The 21969-nt window shown below is 39.9% G+C and overlaps 1 protein-coding gene across 8 annotated transcripts in view; it reads left to right on the top strand.

The window, feature by feature from the left end:
- Nucleotides 1-21969, top strand: part of si:ch211-272n13.3 (ankyrin repeat domain-containing protein 26) — a 35820-nt gene that overhangs the window by 5512 nt on the left and 8339 nt on the right. For 4 of the 8 annotated variants that reach the window (XR_009269426.1, XM_058767762.1, XM_058767760.1 and 1 more), the window contains 28 exons: nt 470-506; nt 587-659; nt 747-804; nt 1096-1298; nt 4456-4585; nt 5645-5709; nt 5851-5944; nt 7964-8016; nt 8495-8570; nt 8647-8691; nt 9209-9493; nt 9592-9669; nt 9756-9829; nt 10612-11379; nt 13564-13787; nt 14268-14462; nt 14827-14857; nt 15265-15406; nt 15503-15716; nt 15808-15991; nt 16072-16218; nt 17823-18209; nt 18305-18886; nt 19422-19574; nt 19789-19964; nt 20731-20824; nt 21032-21058; nt 21437-21514. Coding sequence is in view for 7 of the 8 variants with exons in the window: in XM_058767762.1 (XP_058623745.1) it covers nt 470-506; nt 587-659; nt 747-804; nt 1096-1298; nt 4456-4585; nt 5645-5709; nt 5851-5944; nt 7964-8016; nt 8495-8570; nt 8647-8691; nt 9209-9493; nt 9592-9669; nt 9756-9829; nt 10612-11379; nt 13564-13787; nt 14268-14462; nt 14827-14857; nt 15265-15406; nt 15503-15716; nt 15808-15991; nt 16072-16218; nt 17823-18209; nt 18305-18886; nt 19422-19574; nt 19789-19964; nt 20731-20824; nt 21032-21058; nt 21437-21514 (4673 nt within the window). In the remaining variant the exon portion in view is untranslated. Of the gene's footprint in view, nt 1-469; nt 507-586; nt 660-746; nt 805-1095; nt 1299-4455; nt 4586-5644; nt 5710-5850; nt 5945-7963; nt 8017-8494; nt 8571-8646; nt 8692-9208; nt 9494-9591; nt 9670-9755; nt 9830-10611; nt 11380-13563; nt 13788-14267; nt 14463-14826; nt 14858-15264; nt 15407-15502; nt 15717-15807; nt 15992-16071; nt 16219-17822; nt 18210-18304; nt 18887-19421; nt 19575-19788; nt 19965-20730; nt 20825-21031; nt 21059-21436; nt 21515-21969 lie in introns of those variants that run through there. The other 4 variants (XM_058767764.1, XM_058767763.1, XM_058767761.1 and 1 more) reach the window with 4 other exon arrangements.

Raw genomic sequence — 21969 nt, 5'->3', positions numbered from 1 at the left:
TAGGTCTGTAGAAATGCATCGTTTCACCACAAATTAATATTCAGTCTAATTGGGAATAGGGTTGGGCGATGCCAATTTGGTAGACATCGGACGATGTCTACAGTGAAACATCGTGATGGACGATGACACCGGGGGGCAGGGTTAGGGGTGTTCCCGAAGCGTGAATCCGTATACAGAAAGGCACGGAAAAACAAATAACGTGTTCTACGGAGCCACTAAAGGGATGTTAGCCACTAGCTAGTGGTTGCCCCTTACATTACAGCACATGAAAGTTACTTACCACACTTACCACATACACAGAATAAGGAGATGATGGCATCGTCTATCGGCCCAACCCTAATTGGGAATGGGTCTTTAGATTTCTAGTTGACTATATGGCAAGAAAATGTTTGTATTAGCAATGGATTATTTTTTGGCTATGCTCTATCTTGTCTTAAGCGCAGATAATCCTTTATATTTCTCTCCTCAGATACAGAAGACAATTCTCACACAGACTCAATTAGCAGGTGAGATGTCATAAAAGAAATGGGTGATAAAAGCAGCTACAAATGATCATTTTATCTAACATGAAATTGTTCATTTGCAGGGCATCAAAAAGTGGTGCTGCTGATTCCTGGCCTTCATCAGATGATGATGACGAGTTAGATTTGAGCCCAAAGGTATTTTTAAGCAGTTCTGAATAGCACATGTAAAATTTATTACAAATATAGTAATATTGGGTTAGGTAATACAACGCTTTTTTGCAGAAACAGAAGGTAAACTTGAAGAAACTCATAAGCGTCACAAAAAGGGAAAATGTAGAAGGTAAGTTTTAGATTTAAATGTTTTTGCGAAGTCTGTAAGAATTGTTGTTGTGTTGTTGCAATTTGAAACCCCTACGCTGTAGCAAAGTCCCTTTAAGGCAAGGCAGTCCCATTAGGTGGCCATCTTGGTAAGGATATAGGCAAGCAAACACTGTTATTGTCCACTTGAATGGGGAAAGACTGAAGTGTTTAAAATGTTTGGCTAAGCTTGTTACATTAACATTTCAAATCAATAATTTAAAACAGTTAAAAGGGTCCATTGAGCATTGTGATATGCTGTCTCTGTCTGTAGTCATAGCAGATCGGAATGCAGACAAATCCTGGAGTGGATCAGAGTCTGAACCGGACAGTGAGGATAAGGGTGCAATCCGCCCACCACTGTCTAGACCACTCCCCTCCAGCAGCACCTCCCTCCAACCCCCTGTAGCAACCCCACCTGCCTCTTTACCCCACCCACCCCAGATGAGCTCCACTCCCTTCAGCAGCACCCTTAAGGTAACCCTCACTGTGCCTCTGTGTGGTACATTGTCTAACTCTTCACTTCTTTATTGTTTTTATTCAACCCAATCCACCCTGCCATATCAGGTGGGCAGAGTGAGCCTTCTGGTTCAGAGCTGCCTTCTGGTAGCAAACCAGATATGGAAGGCAACGAAAGTCCAGAGGATGAATCTGAAGAAGGCGAAGATGCTGAAAGTGAGGATGATGAAGATGAGGATGATGATGATGATGATGATGGTGAAGAAGAAGAAGAGGAGGAGGAGGAGGAGGAAGAAGAAGAGGAAGGAGAAGATGAGGATGATGATGATGATGATGATGATGATGACAGCGATGATAAAGAAGATGAAAATGAAGATGGAGAAGAAGATGATGAAGAGGAAGAGGAAGAAGAGGAAGCTGCTGTGGCTTGTGAGACAACAGGCCTTCCTGGGTTGCCCAAAACCATGGCTCTTGGTACAACAGAACAATCAGATATGGCTGATGAAAATGTCAACCAACCTAAGCGGGACATGATGGAGGATAGAGTCTCAGGAGACAGTCCTCTGAAGGTAAAGACAGATCAAGAAAAAGATGCTCCAGATAAAATGGACATGAAAGAAACAATTCCTGAAAAGACACTTTTTGGAGGTCCAATTCCAGGGATTCTTGATTTAGAGGATGGCTGTCTTGTGTCAGCTGTCAGAGTCGAGGCGAGATTCTCTGATGAGGAGGACAATGAGGAGGCCAGTGATAGTCCAAGTCCTCCTGCAGAATGTGAAACGTCTTTACCAAGTGTGGACAGAACATCAAACAGGAATCTAATTGAGAGAAAGAATGAAAACCAAAGTGATGATGATGATTGGGAGGATGATGATGATGGTGATGAAGATGAGGAGCTGTTGAAGGCTGAGAAGAACATTTTTGAAGTGGAGCCCTCTCAAGGGACAACCATTGAATGTGATCCACAACTTCAAGATGAAACTGATGATATTCCACTTAGACAAAATGAAGGAATAGCTGATCTTGACACCAGCAATCTGGACGCTCCTTTAGCATCACCTAAATCAAAGGCTTTAACTACTGCAGATGATGATGAAGATGATTGGGATGATGTTGACGAGGAAGAAGAAGTGCAAACAAAGAAGCCACTGAACCTATTTCTGACATTGCTGGGACAGAAGGATCCAGATAGCCCTGAGGTATCTTGGGAGTCTGGCTCAGACAAAAGTGTTGGGATGCCTGAAGGAGATCAGGAATCAAACATGGAGATGCCAAGTGCAGAAAAAGACCAACATCAAGAGGCTTTGGTTCAGGATGACAACACTTCAAAAAATGCATTGTTACAACCTATTGAGCACCTTTCTCAGAGTCCTTTACATGAAGAACCTGCCGGGCACCTTTCCCAGAGTCCTTTACATGAAGAACCTACCGGGCACCTTTCCCAGAGTTCTTTACATGAAGAACTTATTGGGCCCCTTTCCCAGAGTCCTTTACATGACGAACCTACTGGGCCCCTTTCCCAGAGTCCTTTACATGAAGAACCTACTGAGCACCTTTCCCAGAGTCCTTTACATGAAGAACCTACTGAGCACCTTTCCCAGAGTCCTTTACATGAAGAACCTACTGGGCCCCTTTCCCAGAGTCCTTTACATGAAGAACCTACTGAGCACCTTTCCCAGAGTCCTTTACATGAAGAACCTACTGAGCACCTTTCCCAGAGTCCTTTACATGAAGAACCTACTGAGCACCTTTCCCAGAGTCCTTTACATGAAGAACCTACTGGGCACCTTTCCCAGAGTCCTTTACATGAAGAACCTACTGAGCAACCTTTCCCAGAGTCCTTTACATGAAGAACCTACTGAGCACCTTTCCCAGAGTCCTTTACATGAAGAACCTACTGAGCACCTTTCCCAGAGTCCTTTACATGAAGAACCTACTGGGCCCCTTTCCCAGAGTCCTTTACATGAAGAACCTACTGAGCACCTTTCCCAGAGTCCTTTACATGAAGAACCTACTGAGCAACTTTCCCAGAGTCCTTTTCATGAAGAACCTGGGTGCTCTGGTCAGAGTGATGAGAGTGAAACTATACCAGTGTCCATGATAGTTGGTCAAAGTGATGAAGACCAGAGTATAAGTCAAGAGGACGACAGCCAGGTGAAGCAAATGCAGTATGACTTTGCAAGTGGCTCGGTCAATTTTTCTGGAATAGATCAGATCTCTGATGTCTCTGATGATGAATCTATGTTGGAAGAAGATGATGGATGTATTGATGACACAGATCAACCATGGACTTTAGATCTCCCCAATAGTAGCCCAAAACGTTCCACCACGTCAAGTCCAGCACAAATGGAAAAACCATTGCTGATGATATCTCTCTCAAATAGCCCCAAACCTTTAAATGCAATGAGCCCAGTTCCAACAAGTCCAAAATCCATAACAAGTCCTAGTCCCAAACACACATCAAGTCCAAGGCAATCTACTGCACCTAGCCATCAACATTCAACAGCAACTAGTCCACAAAACTCAAGTTCCTCAAGCCACTCGCCAAGTCCCCAACATTGTAGTCCATTGCCTTCAACATTTATCCATCTGGATCAAGACTCACAGGACATTGATAAATCTACAAATCCAGAATCTCCTCAACATTCAAGCCATAACTCTCAAGTTGAGGATGACCTGTCAGTAGAATTTGCAGATGAACGTCCAACAGAGGTGCTTGAACCAGAAACCACTCTTCAGGAAGAAATTCCCTACACCGTCATAGATGAAGTTGATCTCACTTCTGATTCTGACGAAGAGGATGGTGGGGAAGAACTTGAGAAGTTGCATGAACAGAACACTGTTAATAAATCTGTAAAGGAAGAAAGATGTTCTAAGCAAGGATCATTGCAGGTACTCAGGAGACAATGGCTAGAATAGCCATAGCTTGTGGATAGGTGTTGATTTGTAGCTTGTAGTTATAGCTTCTAGATGTGGTAGTTATAGATAGGGGACAAACACTGAAGATGCAGTCCTAAGAAATGTGTTCTTGCTTATCCCACTTGTTTTGTGTCTTTTATTCTCTTATGTATCTAATCTCGTTGAAGTACACCACTTCTATGCCAACAGTTTATTCTGGGTTGAGTGTAAAATACTCGCCGTTTATACTGGTTTGCAACTCATCTTCTTCGAATAGGAAGAGGCTTCCACAGAGGATGAGGAAGAAGAGGAGGAAGAAGAAGAAGATGAGAGGGAAGAACTGGAGGAAATGTGTGAAAAAGCTGAAGATTCTCAAAATGGTGGTGCTAGCAAGGAAAAGCGAAGAGGTACATTTTCATCCTTTATGGTTTTAAGGATATTTTTACTTAAAATTTGTGGCATTTAGGCTGCATTTACACTGCAGGTCTTGATAATCAATTCCGATTTTGTGACTATATCCGATTTTTTGGACGACATGCTTACATTTCTTTTAAAAGTGACCCGTATCCGATGTGTGCATTTTACATTGCACTTGGTGAAACAAGCCAAAAATAGCATATATGACATCACAAATCACTTTGAATAGTGCATTAAGTTTATTTTATTGACATGGAATTCATATAGAAACGTTTTTAATGCAATAGTTACATCTATACATCAAAATAATTATATATCCTAGTACAAATTCTTCAGGACAGTGATGTACGCAGCTCCACTGAAAGCTTGCGAGTGGAATAATACTCAGGTGGTAGATATTAAGCATATCACATCGTCTGTGTTTTTTTAGTAATTAAAACTAAATGCGTTTATCAGTGATTGTATATCAAAGGCAGGGACATGTTTGTGTGCATTTTATTTTGTGGTTTCAATGGAACGAACGGGACTGATCGAAGCGCTCGTCTGAGCATGAGCCGTCGAAACTGACAACAGCAGGAACGAGCACTCAGCGTGATTTCAAAAGCAACACATTTCAGCGTCAAATCGCCTTTTATTTAACACAAATGAACTAAATTAATACTCTGCTACTCAACTAGAGATGTTTCTTTTTTTTTTACGCATGTCTGTACCGTGAAATGTTTAAAAAAAACTCACTTTTCAATGACGTAGGAGTCGCATTTACAGGGGAATATCCGATCTGACCGCTTACATGGCAGGCACAAATGCACGGATCAGATTCAAATCTGATTTATTTCCACTTATGAATGAGGCCTGAAACCGATTGAAGAATATCGGAATCCATGTGATTTTTTCCTGCTTACACGGTCATGGGCCATATCCGATCTGTGCCACATGGGAGGAAAAAATCGGAATTGGGTCACTTGAACCATGCCGTGTAAATGCGGCCTTAGTGACCATATATATAATGTATTACGTGACCATATAACATTCTTTGCATGTTTTTCCAGATTTCCTTTCAGAATTGGGACTCGAAAAAGAAGATGAAAATGACGAATCTCCCTGGGATTCAGAGGTCAGTCAAGACATATTAAATTAATTATGTAAAAATGTAGAGGTGAATTTGTATTCATTAAAAATGTAAAAAAAATAAACAAAAAAACAGGTTGTGATCCTCTTTTATAAGGTCATCTGTTCTCTCATTTTCTCCTCGCAGTCTGGTTCTGAGAGCCCACAGAAGAAACAGGCCAGTGCTCAACACGCCAAATCACATAGATCTATGTACAGTATTTGTGAGGAGAACACTGAAGGTATGTAAGGCATGTCTAGTGATTTTTATTTTTTATTTTTTTACTACCTAAAAATATGATTGCATTTTAGAATGGAATACCGTAATAGCTTTGTCTGTGTAGCCTTCTGCAACCATTTCATGCTTGAAAATATGCAAAAGATTGACATTTTCCATTGCTTCTGCTTAACAGATGTTTTACAAGACTTGCTATGCTAAATTATGCGAAGTTTAGGTTATTTGTAGATATGCATTTCATAATCTCATTGAATTCCTTTGTAGACTTCTTATACGTTCCCTCCTTCGTAAGAGGAGGGAGGAACGTTAATTTATTGAGAAGTATAGGCCAGCCAGGAGGCTGCAGGCCGATGGGTAGGCATTCATGATTTGCTGTTGTCCTGCTGGATTAATCATCACCGTTACAGCCGTCATGTTAACATCTTGTCCTCGTATCCTGATCTCTTGTCTTATGCATCTGTTGTCATCTGTGCATTCAAGGCATGTGATGTGACACGGCATGATGCTCAACTAATACATGCTTTAGTGGGAAAGGTCCATTATTGTTGCTCATGTTTACAAGATGAGTTCATTGAAATGAACTATTTCCTTTATTGTGTTTGAGTATTTGGCCACTCTCAAACCCCAGTTCACAGGCATCATGGGAGATCTCCATCGCTGCATGTGCATGCCTGCGCTAGAGGTCTGCAAGCCCGTCGGGTCCTGACGGAGCCCGACACGCTGAGTCCATTCGGGCCGGGCTCGGGCCATTTTTTATAGATCGGGCTCGGGTCAGACTCAGGCTCATTTAGCTTCTCTCCTTTTATTGTGCCCATATACGCGCAGAGCACACATGGCTACTGTATTAAATACTGATTATATTATAAATGTTATACATCGCCTAAGCAATACGCAACGCATATATGCACGCATTAGCATACAGGTGACCATGCAGAGCATCAGGGAGAAGTTGGAGCGTGGAGTTACAAAAAGTTCCCAATGCTTCGGGAAAAGCGGCATTTTTGATCAGCCATGCATTTGATGATGATCCTGACTCGCCATCTCCTCACTGGATGCGATTTAATATTGAAAGAATTTTTGTTTTCGATTCGAATTATTTCGTTTTAAAGTAGTAATTCAAAGCTTTCTATAGCCTACTATATTTATCAAGTCAGTGAGGCAAGTAGGCTATATGCTGTGTTTGGGTTTATCAGAAGCGCACCGCTTGCTCAAAACCGCTTGCTCTCTTTTTCTTTTTTTTTTATAAAAGCACGTTTTGTTGATATTGTGAGTGCACACAAATAAAAGTAGACCCTTTACAGTTCCGAACAACATAGCCTATTACTCTTACCTTTATGAGCAAAAATGACAGCGTATTTTGAAATGTTTCCAACGCAAGTGATCGCTCAGGCGCGTCCTGTAAAGCGCGCTTCAGCTTCCACTCTCCACACAAACTACTGGATATGCATCAGTGCACATTTATCTAGCTCAAGCGTTTAAACTAACATTGTGGAGCTGTTTTATAATTATAGATTTCATTTTAGAGAAGTCGTGATGATCTGAGAAAGCTAAATTGACCAAACATATAGGCTATGATCAACTCGCTGTCTGCCGCTGACCGCTTGGTCGTTACTTTAAAAAACAAAAACTTACATTTAACGAATAAAAAAAATGCTCCAAACGTTTTTCTAAATTAACTTAATAAAATAACGAAATGAAATACAATCACTTTGCCATTTCATACAAAACTGAACTATTTTAATAGCTGAAACAGTAGTAGATAAGCTGTTTTGGGAGAAGGGGGAAAAAAGACGGGCTCGGGTCGGACTCGGGCCGAGAATTCTGATGAGCTGTCGGACACGGGCGGGCCAGGGCCTGAGCGTCTCGGGCCAGGGCCGGGCTAGGGCCTAAATTTTAGGCCCATGCAGGGCTCTAGCCTGCGCATGCCTGCGCACTTGTAACATGGAAGCTTGTCTTTGTCTGTTAATTTTCATGTTTTTTGAGGGGAGTTGTGAACATTGTCCCATTGCCCCTTGCCTTTCAGTTTTAAGAAATGATGAGGATGATGATGAAGAAGAGAAGGAAACCGAAATACCAGTAAGCAACACTTTGAAAGTTTTTTTTTTAACTTGATTTGCTTTTTCCAAATGAAGAACCAATATTTGCTATGCAGTTTTTTGGTAAAATACATTAATGATTAGATTGTTAATAAAGTCAATATGTAATGTTTACAAAAAAACAACAACAACGTACTGAAATGTTCTACAAAATAAAGTTTGAATAAAGTCTGTATGTTTTGCAGTAACACCTTATTTAACTGAAGAAAAATTGTGAATTATACTGATAAAATATTAATGTAGTCATGTGGCACAAATAGAGAAAGGTGCTAGCAACACCAAGATCATGGGTTCAATTTCCAGGAAATGCATGATCTGATTAAAAAAAACCAAGTCGCTTTGGATAAAGGCGTCTGCCAAATGCATTGCAAATGTTAATGTGAATTCATAAATATAAATAAGTAATATTTTTTTGAAACTACTGAATTTAATAATAAATGTAACTTTTTTCCTCGCAGCCCAAAGTAAACAAAAGGGAGCCTGTCTCTGTTCTTAGTAAGCTGATGGATTCAAAAGAAGCTAATAAGAAAACAGGTAATCTCCTTTTTTCTTTTTTTTTTTTTAACAACAATTTATTTGGCTTCTCATTTAAACATCTCTGTTCTAACAGACCTAATGGAAGAGCTTGGTTTGGGGGATGCTGATGATCTTGAAGGTAATCTTGATGTTTTTCCTGAATCAAATTTTGCATTCAGTGAATGTTTTGTATGTCTGATGTGTTCATGCTTTGTCGTAATTTACACAAATCAAAATCAAATCACCAATGGCCTCCAGGTCAGATACTCAAGCACTTATTCTCTGTGTTCTTCCATTAGTTCACTGATAGTTCTGCTGATACTTGGTAATATCAGAGCCAGGGCCTAGCAGTTAGTGCACATGCCGTGGGCGACACAAGTTTCAATTCGGCTTTTACCATTTTCCTGTTTGCCTGGCCTTTTTCCACATGATTCCGTGTCCTTTCTCAACTGTCTTCTGTCAAATGGCAAAAAGGCTGAAAATAAATACATATTTTATATAATATTATAATAAATTTAAAAACACTCTTTCTGAACCTGCTTAGCTTGAAAGATCTTCAGTCAGAATGTCGATGAAAACTCTTCAGTTCCACACTGGCGGTGAAGACAGCCTCTTTTAGGTTTGCATTTATCATTTATTTTCACTGCCTCACATAGACGCTTCCGACTGGGACTCCGCCAGCACCACCAGTAAGGCCAGCAAGAACTACCCAGTTCATAAGCTAGACGAGGAATCCCTCTTTGAAAGCCCAGCAGTATCCGCACTACCCATAACACCTCAGCAACAGGACGTGAATACCAGGGAACATAAAGAAGCCAATCCAGAGAGAAACAAACCCACACCTCTACCTAGTCCACGATCTCTCAACCCAAACGCCAGCTCAAAACCGCAGCCACTGCCACGGCTGCGCTTGGATTCCAGTCAGAGGCCAGAGAGTGAAGGTAGAACTCAGAAACTACAAATCTTAGATTTAGTCTCTTCGATTTTGTGGTGATTTCAATAAATATATATGCTGATTACATAACTTATTTATTTACAGAATCGGACTGGGATACGGACACTTCCAGTCCAGCCAAGAAGACAGCTTCACTGCCAAATGTCGCTGAGCCTGATGCAGGTAAAATTTTGAGGGTGAACGTTCAGGGTTTAATACTTCTTACTGTATTTTAAATTACATAGTAACGTGTCTGAATTTCTCTTCAGTTCATCGGCAGAAACCCAAAGCTGAAGATGCCGAGAGTGAAGACAGTTCTGACGCAAGCGAAGATGCAGATCAGGTGGGCGATTCATAGAAAAAACAGCTCTGTGGATTCTGCCAACTTTAAATAAATTAATAATAGATAAAAATTAAAATCTGATTAAGCATTTCATTTTTGAAAATGTCTGCAAACTATGTGCCAAAATTAAAAATAAAACAAAATTAAACAATTAAAACAATCCTCAAGAGCACTCAAGACCCACCTACTGATTATCAGAATTTACATACAGGTTGACCGATGATAGAAAATAAAATAAAACCCGAAACTTTACATTTTAATTTGATTTATGTCACTGTTATCGCTTTAGCATTAAGAAAATTCTTTAAAAAGAAAATGTTGTTGCTATTTCTTTTTTTACATTTGCCATTATTGCATTTAGTATTGCAATTACATTTGATTTAATTTGATAGGGAAAAACAATATACTGTAATTTTTCAAAGACTTATGAAAAGCTTGATCAGATTTTCATTTCTATCATTTTATTAATTTATTTTAAATTGAAAGAATCTGCCTTTAATAAAACTCTGCCTCTTCTTATTAAATTAAATGTTGAAAATACAGTCTTTAGCATGTTGGAAGCTCCGGTGTTGTTTACTTCAGTGGATTTGATCTTTAATGTCACCACATGTTTCCTTTGTGCTTTATTTTAGTTAAATGTGGTGTTTGTGACAATGATACAGTTTAAATGTTGGCACGAGTCACTTGCATGTGTCTCAAGTTTGGTCTGAATTCCTTGTCAACCAGACTTGTTTGGTTTTTCATTGTTAATTCTATTCTTTTGTCTAATTGTGCAAACAAAGGCAAGAGAGGCATTACAAGCATCTTCCGTAGACATAAATAGGCCATCTAACCATGAACCACTGGAGCGCCCAACCTCTCCTAGAGAGGACGAACAAGAGGAGAAAGCTGATGAGATTCCCTGGGAGGAACGCTATGAGAAAATCTGGGTGGATAATGAAAAAAAGGAGACCAAGTCCCAATATAAAAACGTGGCTGCTGAACTAAAAGAGAGGTTCGGAGAACTGGAGCACAAGGAACCACCAAGTGGCCTTTCGGAGCAGGAGTGGAAAGAAGAGGAACAATATGATGAGGAGGAAAAGAAAGAGGTGGAAAAGGAAGCAGATTATGAAGATTCCAGTGAGGAAGAGGGAGAGCCAATAGTGCGTCCCACCGCCCGGGCGAGAAGTGCCATACTTTTGCCCATCCCTGAGCAGAGAGAGTCAGGCCTGGAGGACTCGCAGTCTGAAAGTGTCCACCGCACAGTTAGTGTTGAGGTCAGCGATGCAGAGCTTCCCAGTGACCAACACAACCCTCAAATCATCCCAGAAGTCCTAACAGATGAGGCCCTGGAGCCAGAGAACCGAGCGGATGACATTGAGGAACCTGATAGTGGAAGCAAAGAAAAGTATCCACTAGATTCTGGAAGCAACGTAGATGAAGAACCTGAAGAACTTCACAGACCTTCATTGCTTGTTGAGAATGAGCTACAAGTCCCACCTAAAGTTCTAGAAGTGCCCTCTTCTGACTCCGATGAGGTTGACAAGGGCTTGTGGAAGTCCAGACTTGAGGTAGGACCCCGGAAGGAGTCTCAGACAAACTTATATAACGAATGAAGACTTTCAGTTTTGCCTCTGTCTTCTTGTTCCTCATTCACATAAACTCAAAATGTGAGGGAAAAGCTCCAGCTTCAAAACAAAACAAAAAAAACCTGTCTGTCGTCTTGTAATGCTGCCCAGACACTGACGGGCCAAATTACACAGTTGTTCCCTATCTCTGGTTTTGCTAATCATTAGTTCTGTTCCGAACCTAGTGAGCTGCCTACCTAGACATGACATGCTTTTGATTATGTTGCCTTCTGAGATGCCTTGTTTTGTCCAAAAACGGGTTTCTAAAAGCTTTTATAAGCTCTTTAACTGTAATTTTGTGCTCATGTTGCAGTGCTTTGCAGCTAATTTAGCACATTTATGTAGAAAAACAATTATTGTAATTGTAAATTTGCAAATATTTGCATTTTATATAGTATTGAAAGTGTTGAAAAAAGTTCTAAATCAGTCTACTTGATCACATTATTTGTATGTCGTGGAGCAAGCAGTGGTCTTCTCAATAAAGTCAATGATGCTCGAGAAGCAGAGTTCCAGATGTCAAAATACAGTCATTACATCTGAGTCTTTGTCTGTCTGGGCACCCATACTTGTACCTTGTTCTTATCAGTCGCTTTTAACCAAAAATTGGTAATCTGTATTTTGTATTGGTTTCGCTTGTCTGGTTTGCCACAATTAATTAATACTCCTCCCGACTTATTTTCTAATTGTGGAATCTGGCCAGATCAGCCATTTTTAAAATGACTTTTATTTTGCTGTCTCCTTTGGGATGGCACAATAAAGCGATGTTCACTTGCAGAACACAAGCGTCTCCCATGTGCTTCATATTGCAGGTTTCTGCCTATATAAAATCTTTCAAATCAGTAATTTATGATGTTCTATGATGGTTGTCATGGTACCTTAGAAGGCAGCTGCCTATGTAAGCAGTAGTCAGTGAGGCAGAACACTAGTTTTTGAAACAGAGCTGTTATCTTGTTGTCAACATTTTTTGTACTACTGATTCAATTCCACAGTGTTTTCAAATCGTTTACATTCTTCATGCATTTTAAGACTCCATGAAATCAGTATTATTTTAGTATTATTCGTATACTATAACAGTATTTGTTCATATTTTGAATGAGCTTTTATTGTTACATTTTCAGTTTATAATTCAACTGTAGTTTTAATAATTTTGTTATGTTGTTTTTTTATGTTTTGCTATTTAGTATTATTTTTATTTCGCTTTTAGTAATATTAGTACTTCAACTTTTCATTTCAAATTCAATTAAAATTTTGATTTCCATATTTTCAAGTTTTTTATTTTATTTACTTAAAATGATTTTTACTAGTTTTAGTTTATTCTATTGTTTTTAACAGCCATCCTTTATTATTTATATCATAGCCTGGAAAAAACATGGTTTGGGCTGCGTTCATAATGAGCTTGTGCTCATTGTACAACAATAATTGTTTTGGACAGTAGTATGCTTCTTGCTTCTTGCTCCTCAAACTGATCAATTACTGCTTTGACTTTTTGGAGAATTAAAAAAAAAACATGGGCTGCAAAGCTCCATGTTTGATTTCATGGGGTCTTCAGTTGTCCTGTCTTGTCCTGTATATGTTTTAACTTGTGTGACCTGACCAGCACTTGTCTTGAATCCAGTCACTTTATTAAATATTTATAGTTTAATTTTATACAGTGGTGTCAAATGCTTCACTTGAGGCCGCACTTGGGCGTCAGTTCACACCTCATCTGTCGTGTGCATGTGTGCCAAGGATCGCTTCCTTTAGCTGTCTGAAGATCTCTCTTCATCTTCCTGAAGATCTGTCATACTAGTGTTAGTGTGTGTTTTCATGATGTGTCTCAACGGAGGAGTTTTCAACAATAATTTTTAACCCGGAACTTCTCTGTTGATGTTGGCTTGAAGTGTGTTTTATGTTGCTAGTGCTTCTTTTTAAATAAGAAAAGAAGACATGTATTGTGTGGTGTTTTGCTCCGTTTTGTCTTGTATGTGACTGTATATGAATGTTTTGCATGATCAGTTGATTAAATCAATACCTTCTTATACGTTTCCCAGAAGTAGTTTTAAATATAGATTTTAATTTTGCTCTTAGAGTAATGCTTAAGTGCATATGTTTTTAACTCTCTCAACAAATAATATCTTCTTTTTTTAGGGTGATAAGGAACAGGCGGATGGCATGAGGGGAGAACACCAGCCCAGTGCTTTATGGGATACTAGAGGAACCAGGGAACGAGGTGAACTTGACCAAGGAAAAGGGAAGAAAATTGACACCAACTCTGGGAACCCAAAACCTAAACAGGAAGGGATGGCTGACAGCAGGTCTTTGGGAAGAGAGGGTAGTGTTTCACCAAGACATCTGACAAGAAGTCCGAGAAGGTACATATGTCACATTACTAGATGGAACTAATGTGAAGGGAGATGTTTTTCTGATCCAATCACATAGAAGAACGTTTTTATTTTATTTTAATTCTACTTTAAATATTACTGAAAAAAATTACTGAGGACACCTTGAAGTAAAGAGCTTTCATCAAACAGCCATGGCTGATAGATCAATACACATTTTTACAAATTTATTTTCATTCTATTTCTAAAGTATATGCATGCTTGAAAAACAAAATTTATAATCATGGTATGCTAGTATTGTGTTATTTTTATTTTGTCAATTACGTTTCTTGCTAATAGAACACGACAATAATGCCATCAGGCTTTTGCTGAAACTTTGAATTTGCTTCTGGTGTAATCATTTTGCTGTTTTATTTCTGGGTGCTTCCCTGGTGGAGGGTGTGCATTTGCCAGTTTTTTTTTTTTTGGTAAATCTTTCATTTTAACTTCATGATGAGATCTGTGCACCTCCAGTACTGACAGGGCACCACCACATGGTGAGGAAGATGAGGAGGAGGAAAAGAAAACTGTAGGTAGCCAAGCCAGAAATCTCCATGTAGCTCCCCCTCTGCAGGGCAAACCCTCCCGACCTGCGACCCGCCATAATGGAGACCTCGAGTCTGTCTTTGATGATAGTACTTTAAGTGAGCTGTCGGAAGAGGACAGGAGGTATACATGCAGTATTTACGTGATTTTTAATGTAATGTATTATTCACAGCTCGATTTTATATGTTGCAGTGTTGCAGCAGTAATATTATAAGTATAACGTGGCCTGCACAGAATCTGTGCCCGTAGAACTCTACCAAATTTGAACACCTGTAGTATTTACACCTGCAATGCTTACACCAATAATCAGTGCAGAATAAATGAAAACAAAAAAAAGTGGGCAGATTCCTTATGGGCCTTGTTATAACGTTTCATGTTTTAAAGGGAATACTGCATTATATCCTCATTTTAGAGCACCGAAGTTGCTCTCCGGTAGACTGGTGTTGTCTGATAAAGCTTAAACCATGTTTTCTCTTTGTTCTGACAGGTCCCCGTCTTTAAGGCGTAAGAAAGAACAGGTGAGCTTTTGTCCTAACAAGGTAAACCTCTAAATATGAGTATGCTCTGACTTTTGAGAATATGAAGTTGTTACACATAAATTTACCAGTTTAACACAGGATACTCAATGTTAGGGGTCAACTGATTATCGGCGCCGATATTAAGCATTTTTATGGTTATCAGTATCGATCATTTTCACAACCAATTTGCCGATAAAATAATTTAAAAGCATTTAAAGAAAGTTTTTGTCAGAGCCCTTGTTATTCTTAATTTTGACATTGTTTTTCATTTTTACACCAGACATATGTATCTGTTCAAAATATCGGTTTAATAATCAGTATCGACATCGGCCCTGAAAAACACATATCCGTCGAACCCTACTCGGTGTCACGCATGTGTTGTATTGACTTTAATGTCTCCTACGCAGAGCACTGGAGAGCTGGAAATGGCGGATGATTTTGAAGATCTCACCCAGTCTTCTGACACAGCTACTGAGGAGCTGGAGACTCCAGTATCTGGATACCGCAACGCCTCTCTGCTCTTCAAACAGCTCGACTCGAGCTATCTGGGTGAGTTGGTCAGCTCCAGTCAGCTGAAAGCAAACATTTAAGTTTAGATGTACCGCAAATGAAGATGTGCACCTGTATCTTATGTCTATCCTGCAGACTCTGTGAGTGTGGTGAAACTACAGAACATGTTTCATGAGTACGAACGCACCATCCAGAGGGAGAGAGACAGACACAGCCGTCTGGCGGATAAAACCTCTCAGCTGGAGCAGGAACGCAATGAGCTCAAGATCATGCTGGATGAAATCAGAGGCAGCAAGTCCAGCCTAGAACATCTCAGACTGGAGCTGGAAACGGACATGAACAATCTCAAGTGAGCTCAACTCAGTGCATGTGGAAGGAGGTCTGCAGCTCACTGGGGTTTGTGAAGTTGACTCTGTCTTCTCTCTCTCCTCTCATGGAAGGTTCCTTTTGAGACAGGAACAGGAAAAGCATCAGAGCGCTCTCATGCTGTATAATAAAACCCGTGAGCAGCTCCAGAGGAAAGAGGAGCAGCAGCGAGCCGAGGCCGAGGAGCGTCACAAAGCTGAGCTGAAAGTCCGCAGTCTGGAACTGGAGATCAGAGCCCTGAAGAACAGCATCAAACAGGTCAACTGCAGCAGACTGTTAGGTTTAGCTGGTAAAACCAGCCCATAACAGAGTTTGCTGAACAGTGTGTTTGTGTTTAGATTGAAGAGGACAGAGATGAGTCTCAGCGTCTCTTGTCTCATGAGCGCAGTGCTCGTGCCCTACAGGAGGAGTTACTAAACAACCACCTGCGTAAGCAGCAGGACATTGAGGAGGAGAACCTCCGAAACCTCAACAAGAGCAATGAGGTACTGATGTCACCTTCACAAACACCAACTATATATGTGTTTGTTAGGGAATATAGTCACATATGCAGTGAAGTCTCAGTTTTATGGCCACACATGCCTTGCTGATTATGTCATAGTTTTACGGCCATATATGCAGTGACGTCATAGCATTACAGCCACATATGCAGTGACATCTTTGCTTAACAGGCAAATATGCGAAACAGCAAAACAAAGCGAAAACTGGAGGCGGCCAATTCAAACCAGAAGGAGCTTAAAATATCGTCTTGTGATGTTGGGTGCCAGAATTGACATAGTACAGGCTCCAATTTGAAATTTTATCGCTTATCTGCTGCCACTGCCAGCCAAAAAAACGACAACAGCTGTGTTTAAACGAGATAAATAGATCGGACTGGACAAAAACGATCGTCAAAAATGCTCGCGTTTGCAGCGCACACTTCTTATCAGAAATGGTTCAATAATTGTCTTTTGTTGTTATGGGTGCGTCTAAAGATTTCTTATGCATCTCATGACTATGTCGTGTATGAAATAATGTCTCTGTGCATGTGTGTAAAACAACAAACTGACAATTTATATGCGTAATCATTTGTAATTGTACATTGTTGTGATTTGTGGCTGGAATAATAATATAACTTACCTGCTGAAATTGAAATGTATAACATCTTTATGACTAGATAGTCACGGTGAGTTTGTCTTCTTTACTATACACGTTAGATGTGAGTCACTCAACCGGAGGGAATCCTGTCAGATCGTCCAAGCTTTGAGTAAAAGCTGGTTTGGCTGATCTGGTTTTGTCCGTTAAAGTTAACCTTTTCAAATAACAATCGCGGTCCCGATCGGATTTTCTCCAGTCATTGTTAAAAAAACAAGCTAACAAACTTCATAGCTAGCGTTAGTGAAGCGGTCAGGGGAATCTTTCTGCCTCCACCTAAGCTCCGCCCACAGAAAAACGTCACAATGTTTACTAACAGAAAAAGGGTCTACAGTTTTATAATATCTTTGCAATCACATATGTAGTTATGTCGTAGTTTACAGACACATAAAGTAACATCATAGCTTTACAATATGCACATTCCAACCAAGAAACTATGGATATAAACATAATTTTACCAATATGCAGTGATTTCATATCTTTACAGTCACGTATGCACTATGCAGTGACGTCATAATCAGCATAAGGGGTGCAACTGGTGTGGGCGCACCGGGCCCCACGCTTTGAGGAACGAAGGGGCCCTCAAACTGGGCCCCGCGTCAGCTAAGGATGCCCCTGGTCATAATTAAGAGCATAATTAAGAACAAATGACCAATTTTCTTAAATCAAATACTTTCAAATCAAATACATGAACTTCATGGTTTAGGTTTATCGCATATAAAACACAGTCAGCAGATCTTCTGTGTAACCCAATTGCTCTAATCCTTTTTGCTGACATGCGATTGGTCAGATTTGCAGGCTTTGTCCTAATGACCTGCACTTAGGCATTAACTTAAGTTACAGAGCCAATCACTCTGTTGAAATCAGGCCACATTCTGTGTTGTTTTTTTTTTTTTAAATGCTAAAATGTGTTTGTCTCATGTTAAACTAAGTTCATTTCTGATGCTGTGCTCAGGCCATGTCCCAGCTAACAGAGGCGTCAGACCGTGAGCGAGAGTTGATGCAACAAAACCGAGCCCTACAGGATGAGATGAACGCCGCTCGGGCCGAGTTGGACCGCTCGCAGTGCCACAGCCGACAGGAAGAGTCACGTCTGGCGGAGGAGCACGATGCCCTTCGTGAGAGACTCGAGGACGCCCGCAGGGACATGAAACTGAACGAGGAGGCCTTGGCCCAGACCGTGTTCCAGTACAACGGGCAGCTGAGCGCGCTGAAGGCTGAATGCTCAGTGATCACGGCCAAACTGGATCACGAGAGGCAGGTGAGGCAGCAACTGGAGGCCGAGGCTGAGGCGAGCAGAGCACGACTTCAAGCGGCGCTACAGGAGGCTGAGAGATGCCAGGTCAGCTTCAGGTTTTGTTTTTTTTGTTCAACCAAAGAGAAGGGATTTTAGGAACTGCTATCAATTTGTCTTTTATTATTGTTGCAACCTCTCAGGCATCACGCACGGATGCAGAGCGCACTCTCCAGCGAGACCGTGAGGAGCACCAGCGGGTGCAGGAAAAGCACATCTTTGAGTCCAGTAACCAACGGGACACCATCCAGTCCCTGTCCCAGAAACTCAGCAAGGCTGAGGCGCGTGCCAACAGCCTGGAGAACGAGTGTCACCGTAATGCTCTGACCGCCGCTGAGAAAGGCGTACTGTTGGAGACTCTGGCCAGGGAGAAAGACCAGGCCCTGGCCAAACTCAAAGAACTAGAGGCCACGGTACTGAGCGAACGGGAGCAGGCCAGCCGTGCCGGGGCCAAACAGGAAGCCATGCAGGAGCGGCTGGCCCAGGCTCAGAGCGAGAACGCACTGCTACGGCAGCAGCTGGAGGAGGCGCTCAACAAGGGCTCGGCGAAAGATAAAGCCGTTACAGATGTGCACCAAAACTTTGCAGAAATGCTGAACCAGTTACGTGCAGACGGAGAGGAGAGAGTCCACCTGGTGGAGGAGAGAAGCAAAGAGCTGGCGAAGACGAACAGCGAGCTGAGAGAGCAGAACTACAAACAAGAGCAGGAGAAAGCTGAGAGAGAGGTAGAGGACACCGAGATTGTCTCGTGTTTTTTTCCTTTAGAAATGGCTCTGTCACTGCATTTACTGTAAGCGAAAGAACATCCTGTTGTGTCACTAAAGTGCTTTCATATATATATATATATATATATATATATATATATATATACACACACACAAATATGTATGTCAATATATTGTTTTAATATGTAAATAAAACCTTTTTATATAAATATTTTAATAAAAATATTTTTTAATATATTTAGTATATTTTAATAAGAAAAATCACGATAACTGCACATACATAAAGGTTAAATGCAAAGATATATACAACAAGCCAGAAACATTTCATTGATTAAGCAATGGTCAAAAGTTATTAAAATAATTAATAAAATTCATGCAAAAATAATTAAACAAATTTTAAATAATAATAATAGTAAAAATATGTATGTAAAACAATAATACATAATACTATGAGAAATATAATAAAAAAATATTTTAGCTTATACGTTTATTTTTAGATATCCAATGAGAGAATTAAGCTGTTGTTTTTTTGCAGGCTTCTCTGAGGCAGCTGCAGCAGGAACTGGCCGACTGTCTGAAGAAGCTGTCCATGTGTGAGGCTTCTCTGGAGGTCAACACACGGTACCGTAATGATCTCGAGGAAGAGAAGGCACGCACTCGCAAGGACATGGACAGATTGAAGGGAAAGGTAACCATTAATCTTCTTATACTTCCTGAAAACCGTCCGATCAGTTAGGTGTCAGTCATTAACAGTACAATCTGTGTTTAACCGGAGTAGCTTCATTCTCAGGTCAGGTCTCATCTCAATATATGTACATTTATTGAATTTAGCCATATAAATAAGTGGGGTCACCACTCACCACACTACAAGTTGCTTACTCTTATACTCTGTTCAATTGTAGCTGCAGGAGTCTGAGGAAGTGTACGTCCAGGCTGAGAAACGCATCAGCCAGCTGAAGAGCTCTCTGGATGATAAGGAGCGAGAAGCCAGCAGTACCGCTCAGAAACTAGAGGAGGCGCTAGCTGCTTCTACAGGCAAAGAGCAAACCATTAAACAGCTGGAGGATGCGGTGCAGAGGTACCATTAATTTGTGTAAACTGGGTCCAGAAACACTTCACATAATATGTCACACTGTACAACAATGGTACTGATATCAGTGATGTGAGGAATTAAAATCACAGTTTATTACAGAAAATAATGTATGTATGTATGTGTGTGTGTGTGTATATATATTATATATTTATATTCATATAATGTCATTTAGTGCATGCCATTAAGTTGTTGTATATGAAATTTACATTAAATGAATACATTTATATTCATATTTGCATGTTACAGTAGTCATTTATCGCATGATGAATATTCTATTAAATTCATATAAATATTTCGATAACTTATTTATGTGAAAATAATATGAATATATTTAGATTCATGTTCAGATTCATATAGTAATGATATATAGTGCATACTATTAAGGTAAGACATTTACATTAAATTAATGTATATTATTGTATTTATTTCAGTAGTCACTTATTGCATATTATTAACTTATTGAAATTAAAATGAATATTATCAAATATATTTATATTCATATTTATATTTAAGTAATAATTTGTTGTATTTAATTGGAATAATATATTTATTTCCATATTTAAATATTTCAGTAATGCCATTTAATGCATACTTTTACATTTTTGTAATAAAAATGCATTCAAACGAAGCACTTTGTTCCCTATCATCTTACATCCATCAGCTAAACAACACAAAAGTGCCCATCATTATTAACTGTAATCAACTTCCTAGCTATCTGATCATGGTTCATGTGATTACGATGTCTCTGCAGGTTAGAGATCGAGAACGCCAGACTGGAGGCCACGGCCAAACAACAGACCAACCGCATTGAGGTGCTACAGAAGGGCGTTCAGGAGGGTGCTGTGGTGAGTTCTCTGTCCTGTCTCAGCTGATGATGGTAGATTTAGACATTAATCCTGACAGAACCTCCTTTTACCCTCTTAAGTCATCTGAGCTTCACTTCAGATCAACTCTGTTTAATTGTGCCAGTGCAGATTGAGCTTGACTGTACATGTGAGTCAGTCAGAGAGGAGATTTCATGTAAACTGATGGTGTAGTCACTCTTTTCACAGTTATCAGGCTCATCACCTGGAGAAGGGGTTGGTATCAAACATCTAGCTGTGATTCTAGCAGTTCCCTTTTTTGGTTCTTCTTTCTTTACTGTGAATTACAGCTCTTCGGGACCTCAAATCTTACTGTGAATTGCTCTTGAAATGAACAAGAAACAATAAAGTGTCTGTATGCTGTATTGCTTTTCTCTGGTAGGGTTGTTAGGGGGGATTTTCTCTGTTTTGGTGGTGGGTTAGGGTTTAGGATTTTTGTTTTGATTTGCATTGATTGTAAACTCTCTACCTTCTGCATTTCTGGTTTCTGAGATCAAAAGTAGATCTAGATCTGCATGAAGTACTTTGTTAAGTGAGTGAATTGAACCTATCAGCAAGATCCTGTTGCATATTGACATCTGTGATGGTTCTCAGGTCAGGAATCGTTTGGAAGATCTCGTCACAAACCTGCAGAGCAGTAAGATGACGCTAGAAGAACAACTCAACCGAGAGGTGAGCTTCAAAATGCATTTAAATGCGATGGATGAAGAGAGGATTGATAGGAAAATTGTGGTTTATTCATAGCAGTGATATTTTAGTATCTCTGATATACTGTTAGTTTTTGTTAATATTTTAAATTAGATTTTTTTAGATTTTCTGATTCATTTTAATTTTAGAGAAAGTTTTAGTAATTTTGTTACTAAAAATAATAGTTTTTTTTTTTGTTTGTTTGTCTATATTTATTTGATTTTAGCACTTTACCTTAAAGGGATATTTCACCCAAAAATGAAAATTTTGTCATTAATTACTCGCCCTCATGTCGTTCCAAACCCGTAAGACCTTCGTTCATCTTCTAAACACAACTTAAGATATTTTTGATGAAATCTGAGAGCTGAAATGTTCCCAGGCCCAGAAATAAGGACATCGGTAAAAGTCCATGGGACATCAGTGGTTATACCGTAATTTTG

This window comes from Onychostoma macrolepis, chromosome 25 (genome assembly GCF_012432095.1).
Source record: "Onychostoma macrolepis isolate SWU-2019 chromosome 25, ASM1243209v1, whole genome shotgun sequence".
NCBI lineage: Eukaryota > Metazoa > Chordata > Actinopteri > Cypriniformes > Cyprinidae > Onychostoma > Onychostoma macrolepis.
This window is presented reverse-complemented; position numbering and strand designations above follow the sequence as displayed.